Below are 19,871 nucleotides of genomic sequence, written 5' to 3'. Positions count from 1 at the left end.
GCAGAGACCTGTCCCCGCTGTGCCGAGGGCACAGACACCAAAGAGACAATAGCCACCGGGAAAGCCTGTTTCTGGGCCCCCGGGGTTCCACCTAGTTCATCTTCATTGGGAAAAACGTCAAGGTCACTGAATGCCAGCCTGCCTGTCCCAGCTCTGGAGCAAGAACAGAGGAGAGAGAAGAGACAGACTCCACCCGCCCCACAGCCTCTGCTTTTGGGCTGGTTTTGTTCCAGAAGGTCACACCACTCAGCCGCCCCCTCAGGCAAGTGCTGGCGGCTGTCACCCCATCTCTGCCCCAGCCCTCTGCGCCCCCCCCCCAACCAGTGTGGGCTTCACCGCCTCTCACCTGGGCCCCCGCAGCGGTCACTCCCCAGCGTCTTGTCCTTTCCTGATGCTTCTTTGCCCTGCAACCCCCTGGGGCTTCAAGCCAGCAGGGTCTCCCCCTTGTGCACTAACTCAGGGCACAGCTCCGACACCTGTGGCCGGGGGCCCCACGCACCAGCTCTCACCTCCCCCCCCCGATACCGATGCCCCCTCTGAAATCCCCGCATTTGTGCTTTCCCCAACTTTTCCACCTGGCAAGTTCTCTTCACCTCTCCTTGGTGCCTCTCTCGTGAAAACAGAATCCAGCGCAAGCTCAGGTGCGTTGGCTGAACTTGTCCGCACACCCCGGGGCGCCCTGTGCACACCTCTGTGGAGTGTGGCTTTGCGCCGAGTCGGCTACGAGTCTATTTCCCAGCTATGCAGAGCCGTGAGCGCCGCGCCCAGCTCCATCGGCCCCCCCGAACAGCTTCAAGGAAAGAGAGGAGGGTCTGCCAGCGGCGGCGGGGGACAGCCAAAAGCCGAGAGACCTGGGAGCATTAGTTCTGGGAGCAGAAGCCACGGGGGAGGGGTGTCTGAGGAGGCCAACCGAGCCACACGAGAAGAGGTCCGGGCCACAGAGCAATCCAGGCCACACTGGGTCAGGGCAGGATCGCAGCCAGAGGTTCAGAACCGGAATCCCCACCTGCCGGCTCTCCTTGTTTCCTTCAGAGGATCCAAACTCAAGGCCAAGTCTCAGTTAGTGACTGAGTGACCTTGGGCAGTCACTTAATCTTGCTGGGGAGGGCCCCGGTGTCCTCATCTGTGGAACGGGGTTGGAAATACCTGCCTTGGATGATTGGGAGGGTTCAGCAAGATAACGGACAGTGCTTTGCAAACCCTCCAGCTCTGCGGAGCCAGAACAGGCACGCATCGCACAGTATCAGTAATTTGCCCTTGCCTGCCACAGGCTCACACTTCCTCCAGGGAGAAGGGCGCATCACACCGGCACCCGCCCTGTGCCCTGTCGTCCACACTTCGTCCACCTTCTCACGGGAGCCCTGCATCCACGGGGGAGCCGAAAGGATTAGTGTTGCCAGTTCCCAGGCTCCCAAAGGGGCAGGGGCTGCTCAGGGTCATGTGGCAGTTGGGAGGCTGGGCCCAAAGCCCCACATCCTGTCTGGGAGCCAAAACAGGTGTCTTTTCTCACCGCCCCAGAAGTCTGGGCTTTGATCCCTCTCCGTATTTGATCCCTCTCCCCTTATGCCATATTGAGGTCTCCAGCCAGGCGCGCAGGGGACAGAACTGAGGGGCAGCTGAGTTGGGCCTCGCACAGACATCTCACACACACACACACACACACACACACACACACATACACGCCCTTCCTTTTCTTTCCTGAGCTCACGAGGGTGCCGCCCAGTTACCAGGGCAACAGTCAACACAGACAGAGGCTGAAAACGAAGCTGGGCTCAAGGGCTGTCCCACCACTCTGAGCTTGGGGTCTTGAGGGGCGGCGACCCCTGCCAGGCTCCCCTGGGGTTCAGAGGGAGGGGGGATCCCAGGAGGGTTCCGAGCTCAAACAGGAGTCTCTCTGTCTCTTTGTCTCTCTCTGTCTGTCTTTTTGTCTCTTTCTCTCTCCCTCTCCCTCCCTCTGTCTCTCTCAGTCTGTCTGTCTCTCTCTCTCTCTCTCTCTCTCTCTCTCTCTCTCACACACACACACACACACACACACACGGATCCATGGGGAGTCACCCCCACCCTGGGTTCCAGAGAACCACATCCGCTGGGTACCGGCTCCCCTCCACCAGGCCGTCCGCCTTACACAACCCCACTGCCCAGAGCAGCCCCGCGGTGGGCAGGGGTCTCGCTGGCGGTCGCCGAGCCCCCCAGGCCCCCGGAACTGATGGTGTGCAGCAGGATCAACTGTGGAGGGAGCTCCTGGAAGCCGAGAGACGGGGCCAGCGGCGCTGGTGAGTGCTCTGCCTGACCCCCAGCCCAACTCAGGGTCTAGGAAGCTTCTGGAAACAGAGAGACAGATGAGAAGGAGTAAGCCAGGCAAACGGTGTTGATGGAGAAGTGCTCGGGGCCAGGGGGCCGGGAGCACATGCCTTGGCCGGACTTGAGCCGGAGGGTGGGAGAGGTGGGCAGGGGCCAGGTGACCCGCCTCGTTCATTCTGGGGTCCCGTCTGCCTTTGGAGTGGCCCCTCCGGCTGGCGCTCCCGGGACTGACTGCGGGGGGCCGGCCAGGACACGGGGCGGGGGGCGGCTTTCTGGGGGAGCCCTGGCCCTCAGACCAGGGGAAGGACATCCCTGCAGGCACCACTCGGTCCAGACGCCATTAGGAGGGCCACCTTGTCGGGCCACGACGCGGGACGGCCTGGACCTGGCTCCCGGAGCGTGCACTCTCAGGACAGGGCGGCCAAAGAGCTAGCGGAGAGACAAAAAAGTAGAGTGTGACTGTGTCGTGGGGAGAGAGGCGCTCCGAGGGCCTCTGGGACGACACGGCACTCAGGAGGTAGGGGTGACGCGTCTCCTGCCTGGATGATTAACAGAGGTGGCTCTGGGGTGGAGACTCGGAGGGCTGGCTGGCTTTCAAGCCCCCGAAACCCGTCCAGCTGGAGCCGGACATCAGTAGTCCAGAGCTGGGCATTGGACCCACAGGGACAAAAAGCAGAGAGGTGGCCAGGAGTGGAGGGGAGGGAGAACGGAAGTGACCACCAAGAGACACGGGGTTTCTTTTGGGGGCGACAGACATCGTGGCGATGGTGCACAAGTCGGAATATACCGGAAACCACCGGACCACACACTGTAGGAGGATGAACCTTATGACATGTGGATTTGATCTCGAGTGAACCAAAAAGGAAACCGGTGAACAGAAAGGAAAGAAACTGGCCCTGGAAAGGTGATAACCTTTCCCTGGAAGGGCATGACGGGTCTCCAGCGGTGAGGTCATAGCACAGAGCTGGCAACGTCAGTCGCCGGATGGAAAAGTAGCCAGGAGACTGAGAAAGGCTGCCAGAGAAGAAAGGGTCCCAGAAACCAAGAGGACAGGGTTGAGGGACATCCAGAACCGTTCAGCCCAACAGAAATACGAGTCACGGGCATACTTTTCCATATTCTAGTAGCGACCTTAAAAAAATGTAACAAGAAATTAGGGAAATCCATTTTAATAACACACGTTTTTGTGTTTTTTATTTATTTTTGAGAGAGAGAGAGAATGAGGGAGGGACTGGGAGTGGGGGGTGGGGGTGGGACAGAGGATCGGAAGGGGGCTCTGGGCTGACAGCAGCGAGCCGGATGCGGGGCTTGAACTCACGAACCGTGAGGTCATGACTTGAGCCAAAGTCGGACGCTCAACCGACTGAGCCACCCAGGCACCTCTTCATAACATATCTTACCGAAAATACTATCTTTTGGGCATGCAGTCAATATTTAAAAAAGAATTAAAGAGATACTTGCCTCCTTCTTTGTACCAAGTCTGTGAAATCCGGTCTGTATATTTTGCACTCACAGCAGACCTCGACTCACAGGTGCTCGGTAAACCAACCTCCTGGGGTTTTACAGACAGAAACTGAGGGCCCAAGAACACAGTGACCTCGTCAGGGCCACACAGCAAGCGAAGCGGGCTGCAGGCAAAGCCAGGACAGGGCCCCGCGTTCTCTCCTCATACCCTGCTGCCTCCCGCTAAGTCTTAGCCAGGCTCTGTGAGGCCAAGGCCCGTGCCTTCTGTCAACTCAAAACCAAAGCTGTTGAAACGTGGCTCCCTCGTGACAGGAAAGGGGGTGATGGTGGGGGGGGAGGGTCAGGACACTTGGGGAAGATGGAAGGAAATGAACAGGCAGAGCGGGGAAAGTGCGGCATAGAAGGGCAGAGGGGAGACAGGCCCCCAGGGAAGGCTCGGGCAGGAAGGTTCCAGATGTCTCCAGACAGCTATACACAGGAGACTCAGTTCAAAGCCTGAGCATGGACTTTGAACAATCAGGCAATTTGGAGAACAACCAAAAAGAACCTCTAGAAATAAAATAAAAATCCGTAACGTGGAAATACAAAACACAACTGGAATGAGGATTCATAAACTCAGATAGACGCGTTGCAATTACTCAGAAAGACAAGGAGGGGGACCCCACGGAGGGATCAGAACCCTAGAGAACAGAACCAACATACCCTTCACCAGAGCTCCCCAAGGAGAGACTGGGAGAGATGAAATATTTGAGGAGAAAATGTCCAAGAACGTTCTAGAATCAAAGAAATGCATGCCTCCACAGACACCGGAGGATGTGCTCCACAGCAGGAGAGTGAACAAGGAAGGAAGGCCCGGGATTCAGAAAGAGAGAATCCCCGGAGTGGAGGTCAGGACGGCAGGAGCAGGTCCTGGGCATGGGCGACCCGGGCTCCTGGACGGTGGCCTCTGGAGAACAAATGTGAGAGAGACAGCTGATTACCTGTTGCATCTGATTGTGCAGAAAATCATGCCACAAGGGGCTTCATAATTTTGTTGGAGGGTTTGGAATCAGTGATATGAACAGAAAAAGCTAAAAAAACAAAGGACAAAAAATGGGAGGGGCGTCTGGGTAGCTCAGTCCGTTGAGCGTCCGACTCTTGATTTTGGCTCAAGTCATGATCCCGGGGTCATGGGATCGAACCCTGTGTCGGGCTCAGTGCTGAGCACCGAGTTTGCTTAAGATTCTCTCTCTCTCCCTCTGTCTCTCTCCCATTTGTTCTCTTTCTCTCCCTTTCTCTCGAAAAAAGAAAACAGGGACAAGATGTGATTATGAACCCTAGAAAAAATTTTAAGCCGCCGTACAAGGAACTGAGCTCATATGATCTTAGGTAGTTGCTCCATGAAGATCATTTACAGAAACCCGAGGATGTAAACAATACGTATCAATTGAGCCAAAATCTAAGTCCACAGATACGCTTACAGTTTCAAAAACTCAAGAAATGGCAACCTAGGTTTATTGTTCCAGAACATGGTGGCGAGACGCCCAAAGCAACAGCCAAAGCCTTTTAAACTTGACCCCAGGCTGGGGGCGCTCAGGGGCTGTGAGGACGGGGGCACAGAAGCCTGTTTTTATTATGTCTTATGGAATTGTTCAACTCCTTAGGAACAGATTAAAATAAAAATTACCCCAGCAACACAGGTAATGCCCTTCTCCTCGTGATCCCTGTGTCTGTCCCTGTCCCCTGCCCCTTCCCGCCTTCCTCTGCCGCGCGCACTGGACGCGCAGTGGGTGAGCGGAGACTGGTTTTTCTTCACAAAATACTCGGGGGCTCCCCTGTGGCCCTAAAGATGCAGAGGCACACGGCGGGGGGGGGGGACTCGCACCACTGGGTTTCTCACCGCGGGCGATGTCCCCTGGCACTGTTCGTTCCACCCAAGGAGACGTCAGGAATGCTGGAAATATTTGTTCGTTCTGTAGGACGCGCACCCGCTGCGTTTTCTGTGTTTGTTTCACTTGATCACGGAAGCGCCTTCCATGACGTAACACGTGCATCGGCGGCCTCGACTCATTCCCTTGACGCCGCGAAAGTCCCTTATAAAAAATGCCACAGGGAGATGTAACACTGCCCACGTGTTTTCCTTTCCAGGGCTCAGAACTGGAGTTTCTTGAAAGACTATGATCCCCTGGTAAGGCCAGCGATGTTCCTGTCGCGCACCCTTGAACCGGGAATGTCCCCGCACTCATCTGACATTGATTGAGGACCTACTGTGTGTTAGATGCTGGAATGTGCAGAGACAAAAGCCAAAACGCTCTCTTGTTTCAAGACACTCGGGGTCAGGGGAAGAGAAAATGCTTCGAGCATTTAGGTATTAGTTCTCCCCAGTGTTTCTTGATTTTATGAAGATGAACCAACTAGAAATGTTTTCCCCCGTGTGAGGATGTCAGCCATGTGTAGTGAGCGGTATGCGGTGGTTTCCGTATGGAGAATGAGCTTGGGCGGGCATATTTGTAAACCGATTCCCCACTTTGACATCGCCACCTCCGGTCCCTCCTCCATATTGCTACCGGAGTAATTTTCCCAAGCCACAAAACTGGCCATATCCCTCCCCTGCTTAAAATCCTTCAATAAATCTGCGTGTCTCGGGGTGGCTTACGATGCTTCTCGCGAGCTAGCCCTGCCTGCCTCCCCACGCTGACCTACACGCTGTTTTGGTGAGGCCTCTGTGCATGCCATTCCCCTGCCTGGCATGCCCTTCCCACCTTGTCCGCGTGAGGGGCTCTTAAGTCTTGGTCATACTTCAAGACCCCACTCAAGTGCCTCCTCCTGTGACATCTGTCCTTCCTGAGCGGGCTCAATCAGATCACTCTGTTCTTGACTGGCCAGCGTATCCAACCCCCTCCTTTGGTAGAGCGCGTCGTGTTTCAATGCTCAGTTTCACCAGGCAGTGGGCTCCCTGAGAAGGGACAAAGATGGCTTCATCGCTGTACCCCACCCGCCAGCTGTGCCCTACCCCCCAGCGTCCAAAAAATAGTTGGCGCTCCGTTAATGTCGGAGGAGTGACCCAATGGGAGAATGAATCGTGAGGCCTGAAATCCTACACTGAGCTCCTGGTCTGGGCTCCCAGCCCCCGGAGTCCCCCTGCCAGGAGCTAGGTGTTAGCCACCCGATCACCGAAACCTGAGTCACGTCCAAAGGTGGGGCCACCCGGGCACGGGCCTTTCTCAGTGAAAGCCAGCATCCTATTATTTCACTGGCCCTGCAACTTCTATTCGACACGGGGTAGCACGGAGTTAACCCTTGTTTAAACAAGGGGTCACCCGATTATGTTCAGCTCATGCATTTACTCACCTTTCAGTCACCGAAGTCACCAGAAACACGTGCACAAATGTCCAGAGCGGCACCCCCAGACTGGGAATCAACCCCCATGCCGTCCGCGGCAGCAGGGGTGAATGATGGGGAATGTTCGTGCAAGCCACGCAGTGGCACGCGGGGTAGCAAGGGCAACGAATGAGCTGCAGCCACACCCCCAGAAAAATGTGGATGAACCCGGAAAACGTTCAGGAGAGAAAGGGGCCACGGTCTTTTTAAGATAAAAGATAAGACAACGTTCAACACCGGGCAAAACCCGGGAATTAGAGAGGGAGCCCAGGACGCGTCGGGGGTGGAGACTGGCTGCGGGGTCGGGAGGAAGCGTGTCCGGGTCCTGTGGTCATTTCTCGATCTGGGTGCGGCTGCCCAGACAGGCCCACGTCGTGGCGGCTTGTGGAGCTGCACGGGCACGATCTGGGGACGTTCCTGCGTGTGTGTTAGACTTCGAGTAAAAGCTCACCCCGAAACCAACCCTCTGCGCTCCCGCCGGACATGAGGCAGCGTCTCAGGTCACGGGGATAGAGAGAGGAGTCAGACCCGGTCCCTCCCGGGTCCCTGGAGGTCAAGCATCAAAGTGAAGGGGTCAGGGGAGCGGCCGAGCTAGGGAGCCCCGGGTGAGGAAGACGCATTTGGCCATAGATGAGGAGTCTCCTGACCCTTCCGGGCTCCCAGGTCAGAACTGGGACGGAAGCAGCCGGAGAAGGCAGCCTGCTGAGGCCACCTGCCCCCTGCTCCCTGTGTCCCCTTCCCTGCTAAGGGCTTGGCCGCCTGCAGGCCTCTCCTGCATTCCCTGCCGCCTGTGACACAAACTGTCCCCGCTCTCAGGGCGAGAAGAAGGCGCCTGTGACGTTGCCGGAGAACGTGCCTTTCTTTTCCGACGCAGTCCCCAGTTCCACGAACCAGGTGGTGGGCAGCAGGGTGGACACGCCCCTGGGGCAAACCCTCATCGGCATGGACTTCTTCTTCGTGGAGGGGGTCCGGAAGAAGAAGCTGGAAGCCGAGCTGCAGCCCGTGTAGGAGGAGGAAGGCCAGGGCCGGCGGGCCTGCCCCAGGTGGGTGTGCCAGAGGCCGGGGAGGCCGCGGCCCGGGTCAACCGCCCACGCGTGTCAACCAGCCCCGCCTTCCCTCCCGCGCGGCCCTTCCGAGCGCCACACTGGCCCATTTTCACACACGAGATCAGAAGGACTCCAGGGACCCGCCCAGGGTCATAGAGCAGGCGGCGGTTGGGACTCCCTCGCGAGGCCGGTGACCGGCCCTGTGTGGCGTTGAACAGGTTGTTCGAACCCTCTGTGCCTCCATTTCCCCACCTGTAGCCCGGTGCGTTTGTTTCCCCTTAACGAATGGCCACCCAGCGAGTGACAGAAAACAGCACATATGTATGATCTCACCGCGCTGGGCGTGCCCGGGTCTGGTTTGTTTCTGGAGGCCAAAGGCCTCTTGCGGGTAGGGTAACATATCCGCGGGCCCCAGGGATTAAGACATGGGCGCCACCGGTGGGCCAGGTTTTCTGCCACCGCATACAGAAGTAATAAAAGTACTGATTTTATAAGGTTGAAATGAGCTTCCGCTCAGAGCAGCCCCCGGACCATGGCCTGAGGGTGTGTTTGCGGAGGACGCCCCTCTTTTGGGAGGGAGAGTAGCATCCCGGCGAACCATCCAGGGAAGATGCGGGTCCCCCCACACAGGGGCCGCGGAGAGGTCCGCTCCCGGGTCAGTCTCTCCGTCTCCCTCGTCCCCGCGTGATGGTCTGCGAGGTCACGGTCAGGCTGGAGCTGAGCCGGGAGGAGCCGTCCCACGGAGCCCGAGCTGAGGCCCCGTCAGCTGCCCCTGGGAGCCTGTGACCCGGACCCACTCCAAGCCCTCTGTGCTCCGGGGAGGACACGGAGGGGCCTGGGCCCGGGCTCAGCCACAGCAGGAAAGGGGTCCAGATGGGGTCTTTTTTATGTTTATTTATTTCTGAGACAGAGAGAGGCAGAGGACGAGCGGGGGAGGGGCAGAGAGAGAGGGGGAGACACAGAATCCAAAGCAGGCTCCAGGCTCCCAGCTGTCAGCACAGAGCGCGACGCGGGCCTCGAACTCACGAGCAGTGAGGTCATGACCTGAGCCGAAGTCGGCCCGCTCAATCGACTGAGCCGCCCAGGCACCCCCTGATGGGGTCTTATTTCCATTTGAGAGAGAGGGTGAAGCAGGAGATATTCTGGGAACTCCCAGGAGGTGGGAAGGGTCGAGGTTAAATGCAGATGCGGGGAGAGGAGCCCAGCGGACCAGAGGGAATCATCCAGAACCCAGAGCTTCTCTGCCTGCCCCTGGAGGGAGGGAGGGAGGCCCGGGGACGGGCGTGGGCTCCGCCACTCCCTGGGAGAACAGCCACTTAGGGACAATGCGATTGTTGAGCACAGGCTCTGTGCTTGGCACAGGACCTGAATGGTCTCTTTTATAAGGATCATTGTCACCATTTGAGAGGTTTGGAGACTAAGCCAAAACTCCATTCCGTCCGGCCAGGGTCCCACAGCTGGCGAAGAGCCAGGCTGATGCCTGACTCACCACCCTCTCCTCTCCGGGCCTCAGTCTCCACAGCTATAAAATGGGGGAGGAGGAACTGATTCCCAGGACCTCGCCAGCTCAGGGCTGTACCTCTGGGCACGCAGGGGTGCAGGGGGTACCGAATCCTGCCGGTTTACAGGTGCATGCGTTGCCTGCAGTCGTGCTGAGTGACATCCCACTCCGTCTCTGGCTCCCGGGTCCCCATGATCTTGACTGGCTCGGCTGGACTTGGCTCGAAGCTGCAGGTGGGGGCCAAGTCTGTCCACATGTCTCTCATTATCTCGGACCCACGGCTTCCTGGGGCATGTTCTCACGGCACACGCGAGGCTTCTGCGTGTGCACATCCACTGACGTTTCATCGGCTAAGCAAGTCACGCGGCCGAGCCCAGCCTCACGAGGGCAAGAAAGCACACTCTGCCCACAGCGGGAGCATCAGAAGGCAAATCTTGGCTGAATAATCGTCCCAACTATGACTCAGAGGATCCGACCAATTCCATGAGGGCCTTTGGGCAATAGTTAGTTCTTTGTAAATTGAGCTGGTCCTTGAGAAAAGGTCAGGGAGACGGGGGAGGGGAGGGCTTTTCTGCTGGATGGGAGAGAAAGTGCCCAAAAGGGCTGCAAGGCACGGTGGGGGGCGGGGGGGGGGGCAGCCGGGAGACCAGCGCTGAGCAGAGAGCCCTGGGGAATAGCCTCGTTCTGCACCCCGCCTGTGCGTGGTACCATCACGGGAGACCCCCTCCTCACGGCCGGCCAGCTGTACCTTCCCTTCCCTGCCACGTCTGCCCTCTTCTTGAGAGGATGCCTGCTTCCACCTTCCCACAAACTGGCCACGTCACCCACTGGGAAGCCAAGAAGATCGGGGCCACGGGGCATCTGCTATATGTCTCCTTTGGAGCGGAACGAAGAAGGCTGGATGGGCCAGGAGAAGTGGGTACCAAGCCAGCACCAGCAAAGGCACCAGTAAAGCCAAAAGGGGCATTAGAAACAGGGAGATGAGGCCAAGGCCAAGGCCAGGAAGAAGCTGGATACAGCTAATGAGCTAGTGAGGCTGAAGGGTTCTTTCTGCCTTTTTTTTTTTTTTAAGTAGGTTTCACACCCAGCGCAGAACCCAGTGCGGGGCTTGACATCATGACTGTGACATCAGGACCTGAGCTGAGATCAAGGGTCGGATGCTTCGCCCACTGAGCCACCCAGGGGCTCCTCTGTCCTCGCTTTATGACTGCTTCTCTGAGCACCCCTGCCTCATTCTCCTCTCTGAGGCAGAACCAGATTCTGGTTATTAATAATTAAGATTATTATTAATAATAATAAAGAAGCCATGTGTTCATATCAATAAATGTTTTCAATCTTAAGCAGAGGAAGAAAAGCTCTTCTCTACTGGAAAACGTAGAATAAATGATAAAAACAGAAAATCAGGGGCGCCTGGGTGGCTCAGTCGGTTGAGCGTCCGACTTCAGCTCAGGTCACGATCTCGCGGTCCGTGAGTTCGAGCCCTGCGTCGGGCTCTGGGCTGATGGCTCGGAGCCTGGAGCCTGCTTCCAATTCTGTGTCTCCCTCTCTCTCTGCCCCTCCCCCGTTCATGCTCTGTCTCTCTCTGTCTCAAAAATAAATAAACGTAAAAAAAAAAAAATTTAAAAAAAAAAACAGAAAATCACCGTTTTATCACCGACTTCAGTAAGAATCAGTAAAAAACACTAAACACACTGGGTAAAGATTCACAGGGAGTGATAAAAGGTGACGTCTGGGAGGCTCCCCTTAACCATGTTGTTAAACTTATCCTCACTAACAAGAGTACAGCTGACATCATGTGGTGTGACCCGCTTCCGCTTCCTGCCTGATGGGACCCCCTGTGGAGGAGCACCCACGTGGGGAGCACTCCCCCCCCTGCCCCCTATAACCTGAGCCGCATCATGAAGACACACTAGGCACAACCCAACGGGGGGGGGGGGGCATTCTGCCGAACAGCCGGCCCTGATTCTTCAAAACGTCAATATCAGGGTGCCCGGGGGGCTCAGTCAATCGAGCGTCTGACTCTTGAATTTGGCTCAGTTCATGATCCCAGGGTCATGGTCAATTGAGCCCCACATAGGGCTCCACGCTGAGCATGGCCTGCTGAAGATTCTCGCTCTCTCTCTCTCCTTTCCCTCCCCACCTTCCTCTGCACGCTCTCTCTCTTGCTAGAAAAGATTTTTTAAATAACTAAAAAAAATTTTAAAAAGTCAAAGTCGTAAAAGACACGGGGTGGAGGGGTGCCTGGGTGGCGCAGTCGGTTAAGCGTCCGACTTCAGCCAGGTCACGATCTCGCGGTCCGTGAGTTCAAGCCCCGCGTCGGGGCTCTGGGCTGATGGCTCAGAGCCTGGAGCCTGTTTCCGATTCTGTGTCTCCCTCTCTCTCTGCCCCTCCCCCGTTCATGCTCTGTCTCTCTCTGTCCCAAAAATAAATAAATGTTGAAAAAAAAGTTAAAAAAAAAAAAGACACGGGGTGGCTGAGGATGTGATCTACATTACAGGCGGCACAGAGCACATTCTGGACCAACTCCCACGACAAAGCAAAAGTCTCTAAAGGACACTTTGCAGACTAAAGTCAGAGGACAGGCACTAAATATTAGACAATAGCCCTGCACCAATGTTAAATGTGCATGGCGTGATAACCACATCAAGGTTATGTAGAAGAATGCCTCCCGTTCTTTTTTTAAAATGTTTTATTTATTGTTGCAAGCGAGAGCGAGGGTGAGTGGGGAGGGGCAGAGAGAGAGAGAGGGAGACGCAGAATCCGAAGCAGGCTCCAGGCTCCGAGCTGTCAGCACAGAGCCCGATGCAGGGCTTGAACCCACAAACTGTGAGATCATGACCTGAGCTGAAGTCAGACGCTTAACCGACGAGCCACCCAGGCGCCCCTGAATGCCTCCCATTCATAAGGGGATGTATGAGGAGTAGTTAGGGGGAAAGTGTCATGATGTCTAAAACTCCCTTGCAAATGGTTTGACCACAACAAAATGTGTGCGGTATGTAAATAGAAACAAAGCAAATGTGGACAAGAATGTTAACAATTGATAAACCTAAGTAAAGAGCCTATGGATGTTCACTGAAGTGTTCTTGCAACCTTTCTGTCCGTTTGGGAATCTTAAAAACAAACACACATGGTGACAGTGGAATGGCCACAGCCAAAGGTTCCTGGGTTGACGGCTCCCCTACTGAAAAGCCAGGATGATAACGGAATCCGTCAGCACTCAGCCCCGAATTCCCCAGGAAGATGTTGCGTGACCAGCTTCCGGGGTGGGGGTCAGGCCGGTGTGACAGGCTGTTACCCGTCTAACCGTGTAGATGGGGAAGAAACAGAGGTCTTCCAGATGGGGACAGGTGTTGTGGGCTGGAGAGATACCCCATTGGGTGTGCACTTAGCCCCCAGCCTGGCAACTCCCCACCCGCCTAGGATACAGAGGAGTCCCCAAGGTCAGCCACTTGGATGGGCCAACATGTTATGGGATGTCCCAGCTGGGACCTGGGGCCCGGGGCTCCCCACCTTCCTGCAGGGCCCAAACCTGACTCCACCTAGAGCCACCCTCTCCCCACAGCCTCAGGAGCAAAGCCAGTATTCACGAATCCCAAAAATACTCTGCTAGTTTGCACTCAGTAGGGAATCACCATAAATGAAACGCCTACTGTGTACCTCGCAGGAAATTTGTGAGGTGCGTATGATTATCCCCATTTTATTTTATATTTTTTAATGTTTATTTATTTCTGAGACAGAGAGAGACAGAGCATGAGTGTGGGAGGGGCAGAGAGGGAGGGAGACACAGAATCTGAAACAGGCTCCAGGCTCTGAGCTGTCAGCACAGAGCCTGACGCGGGGCTCGAACTCACAGACCGTGAGATCACGACCTGAGCCGGAGTCGGACGCTCAACCAACTGAGCCGCCCAGGCGCCCCTGATTATCCCCATTTTAAGACAAAGAAATTGAGGCCTAGGGAAGTTAAGGGCTTGACCATCTCGTGTAGACGGTGAGGGCCATGCTGGGAAGACAGCAGAGGTTTGCAGGATGCCTGGGTCCCGCGCCCACATCAGCCACATCCGGGGCTTCATGCAAAGCAGCCAGGGCAGGGAGAGGCTCACAGCCAGGGGGAGACCCTCTTCCTACAGCCCCACCGCAGCCCGCGGACCCCCAGAGCTGGCGGCTTTTGTCTTCGGCCTGGTGGTTGCTTGTCCCACACCAGAGAAGGAGAGCTGCGTCTCACAGAGCTGCCTTGGGCGGAGAGCGCTTCCAGAAGAGAAGGGGCAGGCTGGGCCCGGGCTGGAGCCACTCTCTCCTGGAGCTGTTCCTGCAGATCCAGGATGAGCAGAGGGAGAGAAGATGAGGAGGGAGAAGAGGGAACCGCAAAGTGGAGAAAGCCTCAGAGCTTCAGCAGGTAAGCGGAGCGCCATGATGTAAGCCACACGGCAGGCCCTCTGCAGATTCTAGATGCTTCTACTGTTGTCACTCCTGCTACTGCAAAGCCTTTGATGCTTGTGAGAAGGCTCCTGACTCCCCCGTCTTACTTCCTACAAGCAGCAACTGTCCGCTGATGAGCAATCAAACCCCACCGCACATACGGAAGCAGGAACAGCTTGCACCCACATCACATTGTCTGAGAATGCGCTGGGTTCACTGAAACCAGGGTGGGGGGGCACCTAGTCAGCTGTGTGGGTTCCCCTTGCTGTGACGCCTCCACAGCCCTGAGACACAATCCCGGATCCATAGCAGAAGTGCTCCCCGTCGGTGCTCCTGAGGGCAGGCTCACCACCTCCTTCTCTTCCAGGGGTGTCCTCTGCCCCCTGCGTGGTGCCCGGCATGCTCGTGCCCTCTTCCATCTCCATTCTCAGCCGCTCACGGGACAGAACCCAGAACTCAAAACCACAGGTCCACGGCCAAGTCCAGATGAGTCCTTTGTGTTCAGAGCAGCAGGGCACTCTGGAAGGGTCAGGGAGAGCGGGTGCGGAGGGCGGGGAGTCCCCTTTGCCCCGAGATGGTCGCAGACACAGCCGTGGTGATGTTTCTGCCAGACTTCCTGCAGCCTTCGTCCTCGCAGCTGGCCCCTGGCCCTGGGGCTCAGACACTCTCTCTCTTCCCCACGCCCTGGGTCCAGGGCCCTCTCCAGTCCGCCCATCTCCTTGCACTGGGGGCCCTGCAGCCTGTCTGAGCCCTCCGCGCTGGAGGGAAATGAGATGGGAAACTGTGGGGAATAGGCTTAGAAATCCCCCGGGCTTACACCAATGGGTTAACAAGGCATAAAGAATTGCAAAGCCATAGGGTGCTCTCACCTAAGTTTGGGTAAATGAGATGAGACCCCCAGAATAGAGAGGGAGGGGCAAAGGCCCCAGAATAGAGAGGGGGGCAAAGGTCCCCAATACAAAGGTATATGAGGTAAGCAAGATGAGGCGTTCAGGGCAGAAGCGCCCCCCAACTTAGTACTATAGCAGGAAGCTGCTTACACAGGAAGGAAGGACCAAATTAGGTAAGCAGGTAAATAGGGTATAGACGGCTGTGCTTCGGGAGAAGCTGCCCAGAGCAAAGATGATGAACAAAAGAAAATGTGCCTTGTTAACCCTGAGGTTAAGTGTCCTACCTGTCTCATCCCTGAGGCTAAGATAAACCGAGGTGGTGCCTCGTGTCGTGTCCGCTGTAAACATCCTTCCACCTGACTGCCCCGTGCCAGGATTTTGTTTTGTTATTAACCCAACCCCCTAACCCTGAATATCTTCAAGACCCCCTTTCCCTCACGTCCATGAGTTAACGTTCACAGATTCTTTGTTTCTCTGTGCACGTCCATGGCCATGTTTGTAAGCCTTCTGATCCTAATAAAAATGGGGCAAGGACCCTTACTCGAGGCACTTGTCTCCTCCCGGACGTTAGCCATCTCTCGCATTTTAATCCTGCGTCCCGCTCGCTTGCTGGACAAGAGAGAACTTTAGGCCCACAGTCTGCGACAGGAAATCAGGGCTGCACAGCACGGACTTTGGACAAAAAGCTCCCACTCACCCTATGGTGGCCTCAGCCCTCAACCTTCAGCTTCGACACCCACACATATCAGAGCACCAACGGTTTTAGACCAGGTCCGCCCTGCATGACTCCCCCCACACCCTAGCATCCAGGGAGGCACGAGCAACAGAAATTTTGTCTCGTGTCCGAAGCTCCCCAGATCCTGCTAGCTTTGCCCTGTAGTCTCCATGCTGCAAGCTGAGGGCGCAGCCCTGTGAAGTCACTGTCTGTGACGGTGGAGCCACAATGAGGCTGGCCCTGGCAATCGGGCCTCTCGCGTGACCAAGCTCCTGCCGAGCAGGTGCGTCCCCAGGAGACCCAGAATGCAGAAGGCACAACCCCAGGACCCTTCCGCAAGTACAGAGATACAGCAGTGGGTCCTTCTGGGACAGCTGGGCCGGGATGCCCTGTGGCAGGCCCCAGCTTCGAGAACACTGGGCAGCAGCGGAGGCAGCCTCCTGCGGTGGGGGACACACGCACACAGTTCGCCTCCCGGGGACGTTCTTCAGTGAGTTTTCTGTTCCTTAGAGACTCTTTCCAACATCTGCTTCCTCGTCCTTACGCTGCTCAACACTGGGTGACCATAATTAAGCTAACGAAAGCGGGGGGCCATGTGGTCTATAACTGAACCTTCACCAACACATTCTTCTTGGCAGAGAACTTCCGGACCCCTCAAAGTTCCAGAACGTCCCGTCGTCTCCTGGGACCCCGTCTGGGAGGCTCGCCCAGACTTGTTTTGAATTTACCATAGGGAGCAACCTCACAAGCGTGCAAGTCTGTGACGCAAAGAGAAGTTATGTTGACCCTTTGGTTCCCACGGGCCGTGGCGACCAACTGAGCCACCCAGGCGCCCCTGGGTGTTTGTTTTTGTTAAAAGGAAGATCCTGGTTCAGCAGGTGTATGTGATACATGATATATATATACATATATATATATGTGTGTGTGTGTGTGTGTATATATATATATATATATTTCAATATATACACAGTATTATGAATATATATATTATGGACTAAATTCTATCCCCCCCAAATTCAAATGTGGAAGCTCTAACCCCCCAAACTGACTGTATTTGGAGACAGGACCTTTAAAGAGGTAACTGAGGTCATAAGGGTGGATCCCTAGTCCGACAGGACTGATGTCCTTTTAAGAAGAGCGAGAGGGGGGCACCTGGGTGGCTCAGTCGGTTGAGCGTCTGACTGTAGCTCAGGTCATGATCTCAAGGTTCATGAGTTCGAGCCCCACATCGGGTCTGCTATCAGCACAGAGCCCACTTTGGATCCTCTGCCCCACCCCCTTTCTCTGCCTCTCCCCTGCTCATGCACATGTGCGCACACACTCTCTCAAAAAAATAAACATAAAAAAAAAAAAAGGAGAGAGACCAGGGATGTGTACACACAGAGAAAAGCCTGTATGAGGACACAAGGAGAAGACAGCTGGGGAGAAGGGTCTCCCCAGAAACCAATCTTGCCAGCATCTTGCACTCCCAGCCTCCAGAACCGTAAGAAAATAAATTTCTGTTGTTTACGCCACCCAGTCTATGGTATTTTGTTAAAGCAGCCTGAGCAGACTAATACCACACACACACACACACACACACACACACACACACACACCCCTCACCCTAGCTCGGTCTCCTAAGAGGGCAGATTCGCCTGACGCCTCAACAGCACTGAGCACATCTTATCCCAGGTCTTTGTTTCTAAACACCAGGCTCTATTTATTACAAGGACTCGAGGCTCCTTAGGCGAATGGCTGGTTCCCACAGAAGCCAGGGAGCCCTATGTAGTAGTCAGGGCACGACCGAGCCAGAGAATCGCAAAGACACACGGCTGGTGGTGCCAATCCAAGAGAGCCAACGTTCCGATGAGTGCGGGGAAGCCGCTGATGTACCCACCCTGCGGAGGAGAAGACTGAAGGACCAGGAGGTTGAATGAATCACCTACAACCACACAGCTTATAGGTGTCAAAGCTGGAGCCACCAAGCCAACCCAGCGTCTCGGCTTACACCAAGCTGGGGTGGGGGGACAGGGGTGCCTACGGAGAGTAGAAAGGGCGCTGAGCCCCGGGAACAGGGAAGGGCTCCAGCTGGTGCTGGTCCCTGGACAGGAAGGACGCTGCCTCCCCAAGAACAAAGGAAAGGGGTTTACGTCCTTGCCATGGTGATGCGAGAAACGAAGGCTAATGAAAAATTAAGTTCCCTTCCTGCCTACAGCCCACTGACAAGTCCTTGAAAGGCAGAGTGACGTCCCTCTAGGACCTCAGCTGCCTCCAGGGTGACACTTCGCTGGGGGCAAAGGAGAACCTTGGCTTAACTTTGTCCCAACCTCAAGGATACTGTGAGTCTACCTCCTTTACCTAAACTGCCCCAAGACATATGCTGGGAATCCCACGCCAAGCTTCTGGCCGCAGTATAAACATCTGAAGGGTCTCAGGACTGAGGTTGTATTAAACGGTTTCCCTAGCAACAGCTAGCCCCTCAAGGTCCTGGAAACTGGAAACCTTGCTTCCGAAATATCTTAGAGACTTCCTTTATCCCTGTGCCCCTCCCAACCTGAGGGTATATAATGAGTTACCCTTCAGGACCCCAGTGAGGCTCCTCCTGCCCACGGGTCCTGTCCCCGTGCTATAATAAAATCACCTTTTTTGCACCAGAGATGTCTTCAAGAATTCTTTCTTGGCGGCTGGCTCCGGACCCCTTGACCCCCACCATCACCCCAAAACTTCATCCACAGTAAATCCCCCCCATTCCCATAACCAACGCCCAAAATTCTCAGCTCACAACTCGTCTTGTTTTGTCTACACTCCCACCCTTCCACGCAAGCCCCCAACCTTTTGAAGCAAATTCCAGACGATATTAGCTCATCTGTGAGTATTTTTCCGGAACTCTAGAAGATAAGAATTAAACACGCACACTCTTTATTTTCCTCTTAAAAGTTTCCTTCTGGGAGCGCCTGGGTGGCTCAGTCGGTGAAGCCACCGACCTCGGCTCAGGTCATGGTCTCATGGTCTGTGGGTTCGAGCCCCACGTTGGGCTCTGTGCTGACAGCTCGGAGCCTGGAGCCTGCTTCGGATTCTGTGTGTTCTCCTGTCTCTGCCCCTCACCCACTCACGCTCTGTCTCTCTCTCTCTCTCTCTCTCTCTCGAAAATAAAATAAACTTGAAAAAAAATTTTAAAAAGTTTCCTTCCGAACATCCTGTTTCCCTTAGCTTAGAAGGAGGACTCGATACCTGTTTTTCTTCTTCCACGGTAAGGTTTTTGATGGCCAGGTGAGGGCTGGAGGCGCAGGGACAGACAGAAGGAAAGCCTGGAAGCCTGGCTGAGGTTCACGGTGCCAAACCAGCCACCGTCGATTCTGGCGTTGCATTTTTGTGGCTTTTTTCTGCTCCATGACCGGGACCTGCTTCTGCGATTCTGAGAGCTTGGAGAACACACCCCGCCCCTTCATTTTCTGCCGCGTCTACCTTCTTTGATCACAGAATCTATTTAACCGCCTTAAGAAAAAACGTTCCCTCTGAAGTGGTGAAGGGCGGGACTTCCAGGGGCTTGGAGGGCTAAGGCCCGGGTGGCGGGGAGGGGCGCCCCCCCCACCCCCCCACCCCCCCACTCCCCCACTCAGCTTCGGGAAAGGGCGGGAAGTGAGCCGACCCCGGGCCATTCTGGCCCCTCAGTGACCCCTCAGTGACGGCCAAAGCCTGTGTCCCCAGGTAAGACGAGGAGGACGCACGTAAACGAAGTTGGGTCCTTAACGTCCTTCCAAGTTTTCATCTCTGAAATGCATAGTCAGAAAAACGAAGAAAGGAAGGCGCTTAGGGAGTGCAAAACCCCAACACCACGGTCCAGCCCCCCGTGAGGGGGTGCACGTCCGCCCTCCCGGGATTCAGCCTGTACCCACCCAACCCTCGGGAAAGCGGAACCGTCTGGGGGGTCTCGGGCAGCTCGGCACCCCGCGAGCTTAACACGGAGAAGTGACTCCGCAGCGCGTCCGGTCTGCGGAGGGCACCGCCCAGCGGCCGCCCCGGGCCGGGGCGGGGCCGGAGGCGGAGCGGGCAGAAGGGGCGGAGCGCTCCCCGACTGGGCGGCCCCGGGGCGGGGTCCCGGCGAGACCCGCACTAGGTGGACGGCGGGGTCCGGGGTGGTGAGGGGCGAGCGCCGGCGGGGTCGGGAGCGGAGATCCGGACGGAGGAGCGGACCC

At 56.0% G+C, this 19,871-nt stretch overlaps 1 protein-coding gene and 1 long non-coding RNA gene across 2 annotated transcripts; one reads left to right on the top strand and one right to left on the bottom strand.

The window, feature by feature from the left end:
• Positions 1 to 1,650: 1,650 nt before the first annotated feature.
• On the top strand, positions 1,651 to 11,139 carry CA3H2orf50 (chromosome A3 C2orf50 homolog). Its single transcript, XM_003984497.4, has 4 exons — positions 1,651 to 2,273; positions 5,893 to 5,932; positions 7,942 to 8,168; positions 10,748 to 11,139. The coding sequence occupies exons 1-3, from the start codon at positions 2,044 to 2,046 to the stop codon at positions 8,131 to 8,133; spliced, it is 462 nt and encodes a 153-aa protein (XP_003984546.3). The 5' UTR covers positions 1,651 to 2,043; the 3' UTR covers positions 8,134 to 8,168; positions 10,748 to 11,139.
• A 7,842-nt stretch (positions 11,140 to 18,981) lies between these two features.
• Positions 18,982 to 19,838, bottom strand: LOC123384618. Its single transcript, XR_006595994.1, has 2 exons — positions 19,572 to 19,838; positions 18,982 to 19,446 (listed from the first exon to the last, which is right to left on the bottom strand). It is a non-coding gene; the product is annotated as an uncharacterized LOC123384618 (long non-coding RNA).
• Between the last annotated feature and the right edge of the window lie 33 nt (positions 19,839 to 19,871).

The sequence above is a fragment of the Felis catus genome, chromosome A3 (assembly GCF_018350175.1).
Source record: "Felis catus isolate Fca126 chromosome A3, F.catus_Fca126_mat1.0, whole genome shotgun sequence".
NCBI classification, from domain to species: domain Eukaryota; kingdom Metazoa; phylum Chordata; class Mammalia; order Carnivora; family Felidae; genus Felis; species Felis catus.
The sequence above is the reverse complement of the archived record's forward strand: the minus strand, read 5'-3'. Positions and strand labels throughout refer to the sequence as shown.